General features: G+C 43.1%; 1 protein-coding gene across 1 annotated transcript in view; it reads left to right on the top strand.

The window, feature by feature from the left end:
- ITGBL1 (integrin subunit beta like 1) overlaps positions 1-17,567 on the top strand; it is a 214,314-nt gene that overhangs the window by 187,834 nt on the left and 8,913 nt on the right. The window contains exon 8 of the mRNA XM_047720336.1: positions 2,316-2,432. Coding sequence (XP_047576292.1) covers positions 2,316-2,432 — 117 coding nt within the window. The remainder of the gene's footprint in view (positions 1-2,315; positions 2,433-17,567) is intronic.

The raw sequence follows: 17,567 nt of genomic DNA on the forward strand, positions 1-17,567 counted from the left end.
GAGCCTGACATGGGACTTGATCGCTCAACCCTGAGATCATGACCTAAGCTGAAACCTAAAGTCTTAACCAATTACACCACCCAGGTGCCCCCATGTGCCAGTAATCAGATCATCCTTTCCAAAGAGGCACAGAAACCAATAATACTTATATCCAAAAAACTTCTTGAATGCCTTCAAATGTTAATAAAATTGTCACCAAAAACACATACATCCTCAACTTAAAAATCTATCTTGACTTGATAACTAGGACTGCATGCCCTCTCAGGAACAACGAGGTTGATGTTTCCCATATCTGCGCATGAAGGACTCGTTAGCCACACGTGGTCGTACTGCTGATGGTTGTATGGTTAGTCTCTGTGTCTCCACAGTCTGGGTTTTTGTTGTCATTCATACACACACACACACACACACACACACACACACACCATGATGAGGACGAGTAAGTTTGTGGGCACCAGAAGGTCCCTGGGGCTCAGAAGAATGGGTCCCATCACCAGCCCTGCTGATGTCTACTTCGCCGGCCTTAGATCGTTCAGCCTCAGCTTGGCTGCATTTCCTCATCTGTTAAATAAACTGTGGGGAGTCATGGATCCTCCTGACATTTTACAAAAGTATAAACGTGTGCTGCTATATTTTTCCAAGGAGAGATCTGAGGTCTACCAGCTAGAGTTCTTGTTTGTGGAAACAGAGACCACCTTCATCAACGGGGACGGAGGAGGATTTTATGTGAAGGGTTCAGGCGCAGAGTGCAAGTGTGGCCACCCAGTTCAGGCAGCGCCCCAGGGAAGCCAGGCCCTGCCAACAACTCGTCCTGCCGCCATTACTTCGTGCCGAGCTCCTCCGCTCCTGGACACTCACTGCTGTGCTGTTGCTGGGGTGCTCCTGCCACAGACCCTGTGTCTTTGCTTTCACCCTCGAGAAGCAAAGCCCTGGCCAACAGTGTCTGCTGTGTCCCTCTTCTGTCCACCAGGACATAGGAAGAGGGAGTGTCACCGGGGAAAGAGAGGGACTCTGCCTCCCCCTGAACTTGGGCCTGTCTCCAAGGGCGGAGAGAGGCTGGCCGAGGAGCAGCCAAAACCACACTGTCCATTGCGGTGTCTCTCACCAGATTCTCAAAGGGACCATGACCCCACCACTTCTGCCAGAAAAGATTATGAATCACTGCATTAGATTATCTTAATTACAGCTCTGAAATTATATGATTCTAAATACTAATTTTCCTTTCTTCCATCATCTACCAACTTGGAATTTCTTTAACAAGATACAAATGCAGCACAGAATGACTAACAACATTGCAGGGTCAGCCCCAAAGTGTCTTATGATCATTTCAGTGGGTGTGTCATTACGACGTTTGGGCTAATGACAGAGTAACAGATGTCTCAGGGTAGTCACCCAGATGAATGTCTGCCAAGCCAGCTCCAGCTCCACAGGCAGAAGGAATTTTCTTTCTCATAGCCTCGTGGTGCTGTGTTGGGTATATTAAGATGCAGGCTGACCTTATGGTTAAGTGCACAAACTTTAAGGTTAATGAGGATGGATATAAATTTTGAATTTATTCCGAATGAGCTGGTTCGCCATGGAGAGGAAGTTGGCCTCCGTGTGTGTCTGTTTCCTATTTAGTAAAATGGTAGTGATAGTGCTCGTCAGTGAGTGGAATCGTGAAAACAAAATGATGGAATGGGAAGAATTATAGTGTTTGGCACATAGTTACAGCCCAAGAAGTAATGCTGACAGCCATAATGACCATAGTTAAGGAATTCCCAAACTGTGAACCCAACTCGTTCCAAAAAAGGCTTATACTTTAAAATTTTGAGTCAAGAGCAATAAGGGTATTTAGGTCGTGCACTTTGGTAAGCATTCCATGATAAAATGAGTTCTATAAATTATAAAACTGGCGTCCATAAATAGCCATAAAACATTGCCTTGAAATGTACCTGTGAGCATTTTTTTTTCTTATGTGGCCAGTAGACCCAAAATAAAAATATATAAGAACATTTTTTCAAATGACATTATACTAAAATATGTTTAAATATATACCATGTGGTATCATCAAGTGAGGTTAAATAGGAAATACCCAGAGGGATTCCTAACTGTATTAGTCTTCAAAAATGAATGAAACAAGTGTCACCTCACGCCCCCCCCCCGCCCCCGCCGCCGGGCTCCGTGGCTCTTGTTCTTGGGCGTCCACTTACCAGAGGCAGGGAGGAAAATTTATTCGCCGAACTGTTGAACAGGCTTCACCGTGTGCGTGTGTGCCTGGAAAGCGGGGCTGATTCTGGGACGCTTCTAAGCCCTGTGCTCTCCCTGTTTTGCAGGTAAATGCGAGTGCGGCAAGTGCACCTGCTACCCTCCGGGGGACCGCAGGGTGTACGGGAAAACGTGCGAGTGTGACGACCGCCGCTGTGAAGGCCTGGACGGCGTCATCTGTGGGGGTGAGCCTCCTCATGCTCTCTGCCTCCTGCTGCCCACCTGCGGCCAGGGTGGCCTGCCTTTCTGCCTGCCTGCCTGCCTGCCTTCCTCTCTCTCCCTCTCTCTCTCCCTCCTTCCCTTCCTTCCCTTCTTTCCTTCTTCCTTCCATCCTTTCTTCCAACTCCGGGGCACCTGGGTGGCTCAGTTGGGCCTCTGACTCTTGGTTTCAGCTCATGATCTCAGGGTCCTGAGATGAGTCCTTGCTGCGCTTTGCACTTGGGGACTCTGCTTGGGATTCTCTCTCTCTCTCTCTTTCTCTGCCCTTCCCCCTGCTCATACACTCTCTCTCCCTCTCTCAAATAAATAAATAAGTAAAATTTAAAAAAAAAAAATAAAAAGGAAACTCTGTTAAAAAGAAGGTAAACTTAAAGCAATATACAATTAGACCTAAAAGCATTATATAATGAGGTTTGCATGATCTGTATCTTCTTGGATGCTTGATTCCAGGCTCTGGGAAAATATACTGTATGCCGGCCACAGAAGGTCACTGAAATTACACTAGGTCCTGTGAAGATGGTGACAGGTTTTGCTACAGCTGATCAGCTGAACATGTTTATTATTCTATTAATAAAAACTGGTGGGGGAAGGAGGTATTACCTACCAAAGTGAAAAAAAAAAAAGTATGATTACACTCAAAGTTTACTTAAAAAATCACACACACACAAAACTCCATTTCTATGATGGCTCAGAGACCCAACAGGAGCTGAAGGACCGTAAAAATAAATAAATAACCGAGCTCCGTCCAGTCAAGGGGGTTGGCAGCCGTCACTGTCTTGTGTCCGTCTTTTGAGTCTTCCTTTGGCCGCAGTGATGGGTGCAGACCGCAGCTCTGTGTGGCTCTCCGGTGCTGTCCGGTGAACTGGGTGCCCAAGCTTACTTAGTAAAATACTCGGTCTCTCTTCAGATAATGATCATAATGTAATTGGGGGCTGTTATTGGGAAAAAATCAAAATGCACCTCCAACTTAGGAAGGCGGGGACACCATCTGTCTCACACCCATGCATGTCTCTCTGTGCTCTCCCATTCCAACTATAAAACACTGGCCATTTGAGCAAACATACTTTTTTCTTTCCTTTCTCTGGAAGTCTAAGAAAAAGACTCCCCCCTCCCCTTTTTAGAAAATAGGTCTCGTGCCGGCTGCCTGTCTCCCACAGCCTGAGAGACTGCTCCTGCTTTCTTCAGGTCACAGATGAACAGGGAATGAAGTTGGAGGCGTTTATGTCTCCAGACTAAAAACTGCAGACCGAGGATTTGAGCTGTCCTTCCGTTCACAGATCTTTCTCGGTACCACGGTTTTCCCCAGGGTGACATCAAACTGTTTTGACTTTTTGTCAATATTCTTTTTGGCTTGGATTCTTTTAGCGGAAATATCTGAGTAGTTAATAGTCTCTCTCTCCCTCTTTTTTGTTTATGTTCCTTTATGATTATGTTTACCAACTCATTTAATTCTTACAGTGATACTCAAAACCCACCTGGCATGTAGAACAAACCACAGACCTGTCTTTGCTCTTATAAGCATCACCATGGCCCTCACAGGGAGTGTCTACCTCCCATGGGTCTCCTTGCCCATCTGCCTTGGTAACTTGGTTGAAAGGGCTGGTATTCTAGAAACCTGTTACATCTACAAACCCATTAAATTAGATAAACTCTTCCCCCAGTGAATCTCTCTCTCTTTCTACAACTTGGGGGAGGAACTCAACCATGACAACATATCTGTATAGCTCCATGCTAGGTGAGATCAAACATTTACTAGGTAAGCGAGAGACTATCTCACAAAATAATCATTTTTTTTTAAGACTAATTCTTGACTCTGCTTGTCTACACTCTGTATTTTGTCCATCTACTCAGAATTATTGCCCTGGGGGAACTGATATCCACTAGTGAAGCTAATAAAAGACCAATATATAAAGCAGAAAACCAGTTATTTGATATACAGTGAAAAATACAAATGTCCCAGAAACGAGAACGCTTTGTAGAAAGAAACTCTGTGGGAAGTAAGATTCTGAGATAAGGATTTGAATGGACGTAATTTATTGGGAAGGTGAAGGAGATGTTGGTAGGAGAATAGGACCGTGGAGGCCTCAGTTATGTTTGTGTTATCAACCCTACTACCGCTATGGGCAACTGGACCTGGATCCGAGGACAGGAGATGAAACTCTGGGAGCCCAGGGACAGCACACAATTCTTATTTATCCATCAGTCATTGGCTGAGGATGGCTTCTAGGAGGCATTAGCTCCCCTGCCATACCCAGCATGCCTCAAAGGTACTCACGTGATCTCAGAGCAGGCTTCTCTGGCTGGGCAAGACCTTGGGTAGAGAACTCTAGGTGAAACTAGGTGGAAGTCCCCAAAACAGTAAGGACAGTATTGGTCGGCACAATGTCATCTGCCAAAGGATTACAACTCTCATGCCCGCTGATCCGAGTATCTTCTCTGGATGGTGCAGCAGACACACCAGCACAGTCTTACTCTTTAATACGGTCTAGATTTTACCAACCGTCCAGTCCAACCTTTCCTTGGACAGGATGTAACACAGCAGATGACACGGGAGCTGTAGACAGGCAGACAGGTCTATGCTGTGGTCTTGCTTATAATTTGGGGAATCCTTACTCATACAGTGAGAAATTAATTCTTAGGGGGTTGATCTTACTGGATAGAGATGGTATCATGGAACTTAATCATCAGAGGACGAAGGCGTTTTCAAGTTTGGGGAGAATGTTGCTCCCGCTCCTGTGTGCTCCTTGGAGGCCCAGCCCTGCCAGCAACAGACAGTGAGCAGCTGGATTTGCACAGCATCTCTGATCACTGGAATTGGATGCATTCCCTCAGTTCTTTTTCTTAAATCTCAGCAACCGGCTCTAAATAAACACCTATGCATTTACTTTCCTATTCTAAATTTTATTAAAAAGTTTTATTGACCAAAGATCTCTGAATACTTTTCAAGTATGTACAGGGGGAAAGTCTTGGAAATTTTTCTTAAAAATAACCTTATGGTCTGCATAATTCCATTTTAATAGTTGAATAATGTCCTTGAGAGATTTGGGATTGGGATGATACTGGTATCTTAAGATTGTCTATAGGTAACCATGGTTTGTTTCTCTAACCCCCTTCTGCTTCATCCAAGCTCCCTGAGCCGACCAGCCCAGGCGACAGGGCAGACCATTACATTCTGCCCCCTGTTCCTCACTAGGGCCAAGGCACGCATCATTACGGATTCTAGTCAGTATTTTTTTGCTTTTCTTGTCATTTATTTGTGAATCTTTATTCCTGATGGTCATTCCTATTGCTTGGGGAAGGATCGTTCCAGGAGGGAGAGGGAGAGATGTGCCTTGTCAGTGGCTTACGCATGTTTATCCTCGGTAACATACAGCTCAGAAAGCTGCATAGAACTTGGAGTCCACACATGCACTCTGATACAATTCCTCGACAAGACACTCTCTTTTCTTCTTCCTCATGGTGATTATGGTTTATAAAGTTGCTGTGAACACCAAATTAGCAAATCATTATTCCTAAGAGAAATACAGGACCATGTTCCTGCCTCTAGTCAGAGGATTTTCATTAACAGATCAATACAAACCCTCGTATTATATATGTTTCTGTCTAGAGTCACCTTGTGTCATGTTAACGTGGAACTCACGGCCAGCGGCCCTGTAACCCACACCAGAATGGAGATCACGTAGCAGATTATTTCTCTGTAAGGGACAAGACGGCCTTTTTGCTCTTAGGTACGCGAGGTGGCACTTTGGCATTCTACTTAGGGGCCATCTCAAACACCAAAATCATCAGCAAAAAGCACAAAAGTGTGACAAGCAAGGACTAAACATACCACAGAAAGGACACTTGATTACAATGTGAGAACTGAATCAAGAGACCGGGGGGATCTTCTTTGACCTTAGCTGGGAACATGACCCATTCAGCCTGCATGCCCCAAGGACCTGGGAAACTTAAATGAGTATTGATTTCAGGGAATACAAATACATTTTAGTGAGTAAGCAAATTCTCAAATATGGGATTAGCAAATAATGAGAATCAGATGTAATTCATGTTCTCACTGGGAACATTCCCTCCCACCATAGTTTTGCACTTGGGCTCAGAGTGTGATTTCTTTGGGCCAGCTAATAAAGGTCCTGTGATTTTAATTTGTGTCTTTTCCAAGCACTACTTTAAGGGAGGAATTACTCAAGCCTTGGATCTTATAACCTTGAATTTCATCTATATCTCAGCTGTTCTCTGGAAAGAAAATGTAAGAGACATGCCATTAATTAACATGTTTGAATCTATAGTAACTTTAAGATTAAGGTATACAGCATACTAAGCCAAATGATGAGATCACAAATTCCTCCATGAACCTTTATGTAAATGTGCTTTAATACTTAGAAATACAAATGACAATACAGTACAGTAGTTAAGACTACAGATGGGAGCCCCCCGCAACCCTGGCTCGGCCACTTACTAATAGTATTTGAGATAGTTTCCATAACCTCCATTTCTCACCTATAAAATGATAGTCATAATATACCTCTCTAATAGGGTGTTGTAAGAGTAGATGAGTTAATGCATCTGAAGTACCCAGCATATAAGTATCGTAAACATACGATGTACATATGTGTGACACACACATATCTACACATGTAGATATTATCACTGGTGTGTATACATACAAAGAGACTGACAGACATGACAAAGGCAGAATTTTGTGCTGTGGACTACTGTAAACTCTATGGGATGTGTTAACAGGGTTCCATGTTTGCTTATTAATTCCTTCTGTAACAACAGTTTATTCAAAGCTGTGACTTTCTGGTGTTCAGGTTTAGATGGAATGAGGTTTTCCCGTTTACTTTTTTTTTTAAGACTTTAAGACTACTTTTTTTAAGACAAGTAGGCAGAGAGGCAGGCAGAGAGAGGGGGAGGCAGGCTCCCCACTGAGCAGAGAGCCCGATGTGGAGCTCGGTCCCAGGACCCTGAGATCATGACCTGAGCTGAAGGCAGAGGCTTTAACCCACTGAGCCACCCAGGCGCGCCTCCTGTTCGCTCTTTGCGTAAAGCAGGCTTTCTCCTCACACTTGACAGTGAGCTACTGAAACCAAGTGGCCGCTGTGTGTCTCAGAAGCATTTTCAGTGGTTCTTACTCAGCAGTGCACCTTCTCTGGGGGACCTTCTCAAAGATTTTCCCCAAGCGTGGGAGAGCACAGTGAAGAAGACACACCAGCCAGGGGGGTTTCCCCAAGCCATGGTATGCATTGCCAACGTTTCTGTATTTCTGTGTATCTACAATTATCTATTATCATAAGAAAAACCCCTCTTCGTACTTAGTAATACCTTATCATAGCACATAATAATAATTAAATCAGCAAATACTCATTGCATATTTATTCCATGTAAAGCCCTGCTGGGGCCCTCAGTATTTTTCACCTCCTTGATGCCATTCTCTCTGACCTGTGTTCTTACAGTGTTCCTTTTGGTTCAATGTTAAACCCGTGGAAGCTGCTCTACCTTCCAGCCATTCCACATAACTGACTCCCCCTGAGGTTACTGATAAACCCTCCTTGCCCAAATCCTGGGTGATTTTCAGTACTCATTCCAAATGACCAGAATAAAACACAGGCGTTGTTATTACTCTGAAACCCCCAGGAACTGGTCTCCCCTCCGGGCCTCAGAAACGCCAGTCCCACCTGTTTCTTCTCCCACTTCTCTTCTAACCACTTCATTTCTTTTCCTTGTTCCTCTTCCTAAGCCCACCCGTAAACCTTTGTATTTCCCTTGAAATGGCTTCTGGATGTCTTTCTGCTGTTTGCTGTCCTTGTGCCGTCCCAGCCTCTCCCACATTCATCTTCAGGTCAGTCTCTCAAGATGGTTTCTTAGCTCCGTTCTCCTTAGTTCCAGACTCTTTTTTTTTTCAAATTCGAATTAAATATTTTCATTGGGAAATTCTTCCAGCTTCTGTTTGGTTGAATCTGAAGTTATCATTTATTTCTTCATTGATTCAGCAACTGTTTATTGAGCCTCTACTCTTTGCTGGCGCTGGAGATTCGGCGGGGAATCTGCTGGAGCTTACAGTCATGGTGGAAGGCAGATGTTGACAAAGGAATGACATTGAGCCAGATGTGCTGAAAGCAGAGCCACTCATTCAGTGGGAACATACGGAATCAGGGGATTTAACCCAGACTCTAATTCTCCATATCTGGGTAACACTATATGGGGCATAGTATGCACTTTGCACATATTAATCAGCTGAACATGATGTCCACCATACTTGGTGGTAACAGGATGGGTAGAGCTCTGCTGTGTGCAGTGGTGGGTGTGACACAGAAGTCACAGAGAACAGTGTGTACAAGGCATCTGTGGGAAGGCCAGAGTGACATATTGTAAGAACATTTGAGAACCAGAATCCCTGGATGGTTGGAGATTGGAAAGCAAACAGGAGAAGGGTGTGACATGTTTTAAAAACCATGTTGGTGACTTGAGATTTTACTCACAGGATGATCGGAAGCCACAGAAGGGGTTTACACAAGGCAGTAATATGATCCCTATGTTGAAAATGCACCTCTGGCTGTGGGGTGAAGTAGGCATTGGAGGAGTGTGCTGGTGAGGTTGGTGGGTGAGTGTGGATGTTAGGAGAGCAGTCCTGGTGAGAGGTGAAGGTTGTTCAGCTAGGTAGAGGACAGGACAGATGGAAAACTTGGATGTGTTGGTGATGGGATTACCAACAATACGGACAACAGGCTAACAAAACCCTTACCTTACTATAAGAGACTCTGACCCTCTGTTAATCTCCTAGCTCTGGTTCCCTGGGAACAGATGAAGACAGTATACGCCAATGTTACCAGACAACATTGCTCCTGGTAATATTGATCTGTGGTTGATAAATTTCAACTAGATTGGGAGGGAGTATGGCTGAACGATAAATGTGTGATGGAGATGCCGTGCCCTGGTGGGGTTTCCGGGAACTCTGCTTAGGGAATCATTAGGAGAGATTTGGGCTCCTTTAGGGCCTAAGTCTTCCTATAGGTTAGGGAAGCCTCAACATCTGTGCCATATGGATCCCATCTCCGGGGATCTGGGATGTGTTATCAGAAGAGAAGGTAATTCCCATACCACTGTACTGAGCTGTTATCCTCATAAACGGCTGCAAGGACTTGCATGGGGAGAAAAGCCTGGTGCCGTCCTCCTGCCAGGATGTGGTTCCAGCCTCTTTTCCCTCCAGGGAGACTAGGGCCAAATGTCAGCCAAAAGGCTTAGTGGAGTCCTCACTGCCCCAGGAGTATGAGCAGCATTTGCAGAAATCCATGATGAAGGAATGAGCGAAGGATGGGGTAGAATCAAGGATGAGTCCCAAGTAAGTTTCTGATTTGAGTATTTGGATGGAGGAGACAGTGCTTTGTGGTGCCAGTTGTCTCCATATTTTTAAAAAATGATTTCTTCATAGAAGGCCATGGAGATGGAGAAATTTAGATGTGCTATGATTTTGTCCCTTTTACCCGGCATTGTATTCCTTACCTTCCCTTCTCCTTGAATACCTCACCATTTTTCCATCCTTCTATTCGTCCTCCAAATTACCTCCTTTAGTCAGCCTTTCTGAAATTCTTTTATACTTCCTCCATACTGCAATACCTTCATCATACTATCTCCCCATTTCACTGTGTTCTTATATGTCTCTCTTCTTCAGATCTATACCCTTCTCGTGGGCGCAGTAAGAGCTTCCCCTTCCCCCATTATTGTACCCTCAAACTTAGGTTAAGGATTGATCTCAAGAAGTTTTTTTTTTTTTCTCTGAATAAATTGAAAATTAACAAGGTCACAAATAAGGGGAGAAAGAGACAGAGGAAAAAAAGAGAGAGACAGAGATCCTAGTTTGGAATCAGAGAATTCTTCAGGTGGGAATGTGCATTTGACCTGAATCTTGAACAGCTACTATTTAGCTGTGGGGAGCTTGGGTGTGCAGATCATTTTGGGTCTGGGAGGGCTAAGCAAAGGCACAGAGATGAAAAAATATTTGCTATGTTGAAGGAATGCATTTGTTTCATTTTCTTACATCAGAGCTCTTTCTCAGCTGCTCTTGAATCCATCCTTGGGACTTTTTTTTACACTATTCATTTATCATTTATATTGTACATTATTTCACTTCACCTATTTTATTTTGCTCATCTTTAGATGTTTGGGCATTATAAAATATTCTACATTTTTTATTTTTTTAACATTAAACAACTAAAAATTAATGAAAAATACAAAGGACAAAATAAAAATTTCTCATAAATCTATCATTCAAAAATAATGTCTGGTGATATTTTGTTGTATTCTTTCCTATATTTTTTGAGGGATAGGACTTTTTAAAAACATCTTGGCTTATGAATCTTCTGTGGGTATTTTGATATTTTTTCTAGAGGAAGTTCACATTCTATGGTGTGTGTGGGTGTGGGTGCACTCTGCTGTATTCCTTCAGAAAAGATTTAAGTGATTAGAAGTCATTTTTTTTTATAAGCTGAGTGAGCAGAGCCATACAGCAAGATGAATGAGAAGCTCCTGTTCGGACAGACCAGGGTTTGGATCCTGGCTCCATTTCCTACTAGCTGTAGTAACTTACACAGGTTCTTTGGTCTCTGCCTTGATACACCCATGTGTGTGGAAAGGATATAACACCCACCAGTTTTCTTTATGGTGAGAAGGAGACATAAGGAATGAAACGTGCCTGCGACTGCCAGCCAAGTAGGCATCCGTGCACATCTTCTGCATGTAACGGGAACCAAAAGATTGAATGTCCGTCTTCGGAAGAGGACAAAACAATGCATCTGTCTTGGATATCTTAAAGCATTAGCTGTGGGTGGTAAGAATAAAAGTTGGCGTCGTATGAATCATCAGTTCTGTGTCTAGGAGGAGTGGGAGCTCTTTATGGAAAGCATTTAGTGCCCCCCTCACGTGGCAGCCAGGGGTTAACAATCTTACTAGTATGAGTGAGTGAAACTCATATCCTCCACCTGGCATGGCTTTGGAGGCGAGCAAGACTGAGAGTCACTCACGTAGGTCATTTTCCCTGTTCACCACCAGACACGGAACCATAGTTTGCGTGGTCTTTCACCTGGAGAGATGAGCCAGCGTGTGGCCAGAGAGCCGTACAGGGCTTGCCTGAGTATTTCAGCAAACAAGGACTGAGTGAAAGCAAACGCATCCATAAGCCTACCAAATGAGCAGGCACATGAGAAACAATAACTAGCCCTACTTATCTCCTCCTAAGAGTAACGCTGAAGATGATTTACCATTTCTAGTGGGTGGGGGTAACTTGGTAATTGTACCTCAAGGTGAATGTAAGTAATTACATAATTCTAGGCAGTTCGGGTTTGATTACACCAAAATTACATCCTGAAAATGAGTCATGAAAATGACTGGCAAACAGAAAATCGGTATGAGGTAAGACCCTTCTTACTTTAATTAAGTTATTGGTGAGTCACGTGCAATGATCATAGACCACATGCAGACCTTCTCAAGACATCTTTATTACCAATGAAAACTGTATGTGATCTGCAAGTGCATGGATTTTTTTAATGAAATAAGTCACTACTGAAAAAAACATGCTCTGTCCAGAGGGATAATCCTAAGAATCACTCACTTTTCAGTGGTATACAATTTTAAGCATGTATACAATTTTAATTTAATTTCATGAAGAAAATATATCCACATGTTGGCTCGTGTGTGTTTAATTGTTTTAGGCTAATAGAAACTTAACCAGAGACCTCCCTCCTGCCCTCCATTTACCCAGGACAGGAATAAGAAATGGTCTGCTCATTGCTGTTCTTCTTTCCTCTGTGTTCCTGGAATAGCTACTGCCCATGGGTCCAATTGAAGAAACAAGAAAGGATAATGAAGATCCACCTCTTAATTACACAATCAGCTCACATTTCTTCTGGGAGTTCTTTAGTTCATAGCTGCAAATTGAAGGAGCACATGCAGCCTGAGGATATGAGGATAGTGACCCCCAGGTGTTGCTGGATTGCTGACCTTGACAAAGGTCTCCAACCACAGACTCAAGCCAAGCCTCTCTTAGCTTGGGTAGCAGGGGGATTGTTTCCAGATGACATCACAGTCCTCTTTTCTGAGTTCCTAAGTGTACCAGTCAGAACTGCAGGTAAATCACAGAAATATATCTGCAGGTTGTCACTCCAGGGATGGATGGTGAGGGGTCTACCCGAGAGCCATCAATGTCCCGTACACCTCTGTCTTCACTTCCGACCTTCCAGCATGACTTTTACTGTCGTTCTCCTAGAAAGCCTCCAGTATATCCATCTTCTAGGGAAGAAAAAGGGGAGAGAAAAGGGAAAAGGGCAAACAGCAGAGGACACATGCTGGTCGAGTGTGTCTCATTTTCTTTGGACGATAGTAGCTTTCCTGGAAACCTCACCCAAAAGATTTTCTCTTGTATCTCATTTGTTAGAGCTGTGTCTTAGATCCAAAGGAGCCTGGGTATTCAAACATTTTCAGATGGGCAGATTATCACCTCCCTGAAAAAAAATGAGTGCCCACCCCAATATTAACAAGGGAAAAAGAATATTGGGCAGGCAATATGTAGTGTCTGAGACAATTAGATCCATTCATAGGTCAGTTTCCTAATTGAGAAACATCATTGCAGTGTTTTAAAGAAATGTGTCTCAGAACCGGTGAATTCCATTGGAAATGGTCTTTGTCTAGAGCAGCCCTGTCCAACAGAATTTTCAAAGATAACGGGAATGTGTCTGCTTCATCTGCTTTTACTCAGGAGCCACTGACTCCACAGAGCTTTCAGGCACTTGATATGTGACTGGGGCACCTGAGACACTGCACTTAAAATTTTACTTAATTTTAATACATTCAAATAATCATCATGTGTGACTAGTGACTAATACATTGGGCAACACAGGTCTGGAGCTTCCTTGGTGAATATTTTGGTGTGGGGGAAGGGAAACAAATAGGAAGAAAGAGTGAGGACGGGGATACCAGATGCACAGAGCTAAGTATCTGGGAGAGGTGAGTGGCTCTGGAAGTGAAAATCAAATGGAAAATTACTCACCGGTGAGAAGACTTGGAAGTCAAGTGAAGGCCGATTTAGTGTACTTCAGATGGCTCATTAGGCTGGCTGTTTCTCAGGTTCACTCTAGAATGATCTGTTTATACTTATTATACGAAGATAACTTATCGCTATGGTTTCTGCCTCCCAGCAGACACGTTCTTACTGAATGGTACACATGCATTGGGCTACAATAAGTGCCACCCCTGGGTGTTTCATTCATAGACCTAAGTGACAGAGTTGGTCTGGCAAAAGCTGAGTGAAACTACTTTTTTTTTTTTTTAAGATTTTATTTATTTATTTGCCAGAGAGCACAAGTAGGGGGAGTGGCAGGCAGAGGGAGAAGCAGCTCCCCACTGAGCAAGGAGCCCAATGCAGAACTCAATCCCAGGACGCTGGGGTCATGATCTGATCCAAATGCAGATGCTTAAGGGACTGAACCACCCAGGTGTCCCTAATTGAAACTACTCTTATGCTCTTATGTTGTTTTTTGTTGTTGTTGTTGTTTTGTTTTGGGTTTTTTGTTTGTTTGTTTGTTTGTTTTTAACCAATTTTCAGGAACATTCTACTCAGTAGACCACCTTTATGGAATAACCTCGTCATTTTATAAAATTGTTTCATTCTTTACTACATGTTCTTACCTGTCCATCTTCTTCTCTTCTACCTGAGCCCTAAATACTGGAGTTCCCCAAGATTTATTTCTCCCTAGGTGGGCTCATTCACTCCCAAATGTTCCAAATACTATCAATTTTTAGAAATTCCAGCATATATAATCTAGCTCTAACCCGTGAGCATCAGACATGTGTCAGCCTCTTATATGACCTATCTACTTGGTTGTCTTAAAAAAAAATTATTTATTTATTTGAGAGCAAGACACAGCGAGAGAACACAAGCAGGGGGAGTGGGAGCAGGAGAAGCAGGCTTTCCACTGGGTAGAGAGCCTCATGTGGAGCTTGATCCCAGGATCCTGGGATCATGACCTGAGCCAAACACAGATGCTTAATGACTGAGCCACCGTGGTGCCTTCTACCTGATAGTCTTAAGAGCATCTCAGACACATGAGCTTCAAAGCAGAGCTGATTTTCTCCTCTCAACCGTGCCCTTCTGCAGCTTCCATATCTAACAAACAGATCATTATTTATATTTTCCTAGCTAGGAAACTAGTCCTTTCTCACTCATTACGTCCAATCCAATGCCAAGTCCTATAGGCACCACCCCCTCTGTCGACTCTCCTCATTTGGGCCTCCACCTCTGTCACCTTCCACTTGGACAACTGCAACTCTCTCACTTTCCCCATACTCATTGCCTCCCAACATACCTTAATCTCTCCCACCCAGCTGTTAAGCTGAATTGCAAATTGTAAATCATATCATATCACTCGGTTGCATAACACCCTCTACAATTTCCCATTCTTCCTAGAATAAAATTGAAACTCCTTACCAAGAACAGACAATTTCCTATGTTCTCATTCCTGAATATTTCTCTGGCTTTGTTATTTATTCCATTTTTTCTTACTCAATTTTCTTTGAACACAGTGACCTTTTTTCACTGCCTATAAGATGCCAAGCTCTTTCTTATTCCAGGAACTTTTCATTAGCTTTCCTAGAACATTGGCTATCTTGGCTTCTTATCCCTTGAATGTCACAGAGCTCTTCTTCTCTGACTACTCCAGTTAACATTGTTCTCATTGTCGAATATACTAGCGCCCTCTTTAGTTCTCCCACACCTCAAGTGTATTTGTGTCCTTGTTTTGCACCTTCGTCGACTATAAGAAGCATGACAGTAGAGCTAGTACGATGCCTGGTGCACAGTAGTTTCTCGAATGGATGCCTATGTCATTAAAATTTATTTTAAAAAGATTGTATCAAAAGATTTTTTAAAAACTTGAAGTAAAGAAGAGCCATGCCAATGGTAAAGAAAAACATTTAAATACCAATGCATTTTGATCATTGTCTGGGCTAGATGCCAACCTAATTTTGTGGAAGGATGTGATGAATGAGCTAATAAATGTAAAACAATCTCCTATTTCCTTGAATATAAATTTTATATTAAATTACTTGCTGTGAGGAGCCATTTAGTTATTCTCAATGATATCTTAAGTTAAAGGGAGAATGGCTTTCACTGCAATAGAGATTAAATGATTCCAATTATGTCAAATTGATGGAAATTCTCACTAGCCCAGGGTCAGTAAGACCCATTTGGAAAGTCCTGAGCTGGATGCCACTGGTGCACAGAAGCTCATTATTATTTTTTGTATCCCAGATTATCAGCCTCCAAAGATGGACAGTTTTTTTTAACATCTTAAATAGACCTCACTTTAAGTGGACTTTTGTTTTATTGGGAAAGTAAAGATGTAGTCAATTTAATAACTATTTTTTGTGTAGGTAGCTCTTAGGGGTCACTGATTCTCTAACTTCCTTCTACCCTACCGAACACAAAAATAAAACAGAGCCATCCAGGAACTGTCCGTTGCCCTTCAGTGACAATGAATTAAGCAGAGGACCTATAAACATGCCTTTGATTCGGCTTATGGTTCTCAGCTGGGATTTGTGGGTGAAAAATGAAAAGGAGGTTTTGTCAAAAAAAAAAAAAAAAGATTTCAGGGGCACCTCAGTGGCTCAGTTGGTTAAGCGGCTGCCTTTGGCTCAGGTCATGATCCCGGGGTTCTGGGATCAAACCCCACATTGGGCTCCCTGTCAGCTGGGAGCCTGCTGCTCCCTCTTCCTCTGCCTGCTGCTCCTCCTGCTTGTGTTCTCGTGCTCTCTCTCTGTCAAATAAATAAATAAAATCTTAAAAAAAAATTCAATCTACAAGCATTTTTTTTTTTTTTTTTGAGGATCCACTGTGTCTAAGGCGGTGTGCTGGGCACTCTGATTCCTACTCTCAGGGAATTCACCGTCAAGTAATGGGTTTCTTTGATACATAACTAGATACCACAAAGTGCAAGAAAAAGTTCCCAACAGAGGTGAAAAATAAGGTAGTATAGACATTCAGAGGAGAGGATGCACTTCACTTGGGATTATTAGAAAAATCTTCACTGAAGTTTAGTCACTTTCCCCGAGCTTTGGAAACTATTATGACCAGGCTATGTAAGGTGGGGAGCATGAATTTCTATCTCAGCGAGCTGGGGAAATGTATGCAGAACAAGGAATAGATCTGTTTAAGTCAAGAAGTATCTGAAAGGAGAGAAGAGAAGAGAGAGAGATTGGAAAAGTAGGGCAGGGGTGTGTTTCAGCAGCCCAAATGTAAGCAAGGCTATGTAGGTGAACTTCATCCCATAAGCACTGGGGAGTCTTACAGGGCTGGCCATCAAGGCTCTATGTGAGTGAAGTCATGCTATGGGAAATGGGGAGCACAACTGTTGGAGAAAGACCTGCTAGACGGTCTCTCAAAAGTTGATGATGGTGACACAGGTGGACATTTTGGAGGTAGTTTCAATAGATTCTGGTAACTCTTTAGAAGAGGGATATAAGAGATTCAAGTGTGATTCAGATAGTTTGAGCTGGATGGCTGGAAGGCTAGTTGCACCATTAAAAGAAATGGACCCTGGGAAGAGCAGCTGTGGGAAGGACAGCCGTAGATGCGGGTCCAGAAGAGCCGGTTTGGATGCTAGTAGGATACAAAGTGTGCAGGCATGGGAGTGGACGTTAGGAGAAATTTAGAGGCTGGTGATATAGTTCTGTGATCATTGCCGTTACCTGAAAGCCTGTGATTTATGAAGTTTTCAAAAGAGAGATTATGGAGAGATAAAAGACGACTAAGAATAGACAATCAGGGAACACTCGCATTAATTGGGTCAGGAAAAAAAAAGGTAGAAAACTAGACACAGGAGAAGTGTTGGAAGGAGGAGGATCCCAGGTCATGAAGACCATTCTAGGAGAAACTTCTCAAGAAGAAACTGCCCATGAATGCCAACTGTATACCTTTAAATTATGCATCATTTAAAGCTACCTATCATGTCTGTGATGCTGGATTTCGTGTCCCCTGGTGCCCAGCAAACTGCTCTGCTCATCGTCACTAAAATTTTACCCAACAAATAGTTTTTTGGTTGTTCTGCTTGAAGAGA

This window comes from Lutra lutra, chromosome 3 (genome assembly GCF_902655055.1).
Source record: "Lutra lutra chromosome 3, mLutLut1.2, whole genome shotgun sequence".
Classification (NCBI taxonomy): Eukaryota; Metazoa; Chordata; class Mammalia; order Carnivora; family Mustelidae; genus Lutra; species Lutra lutra.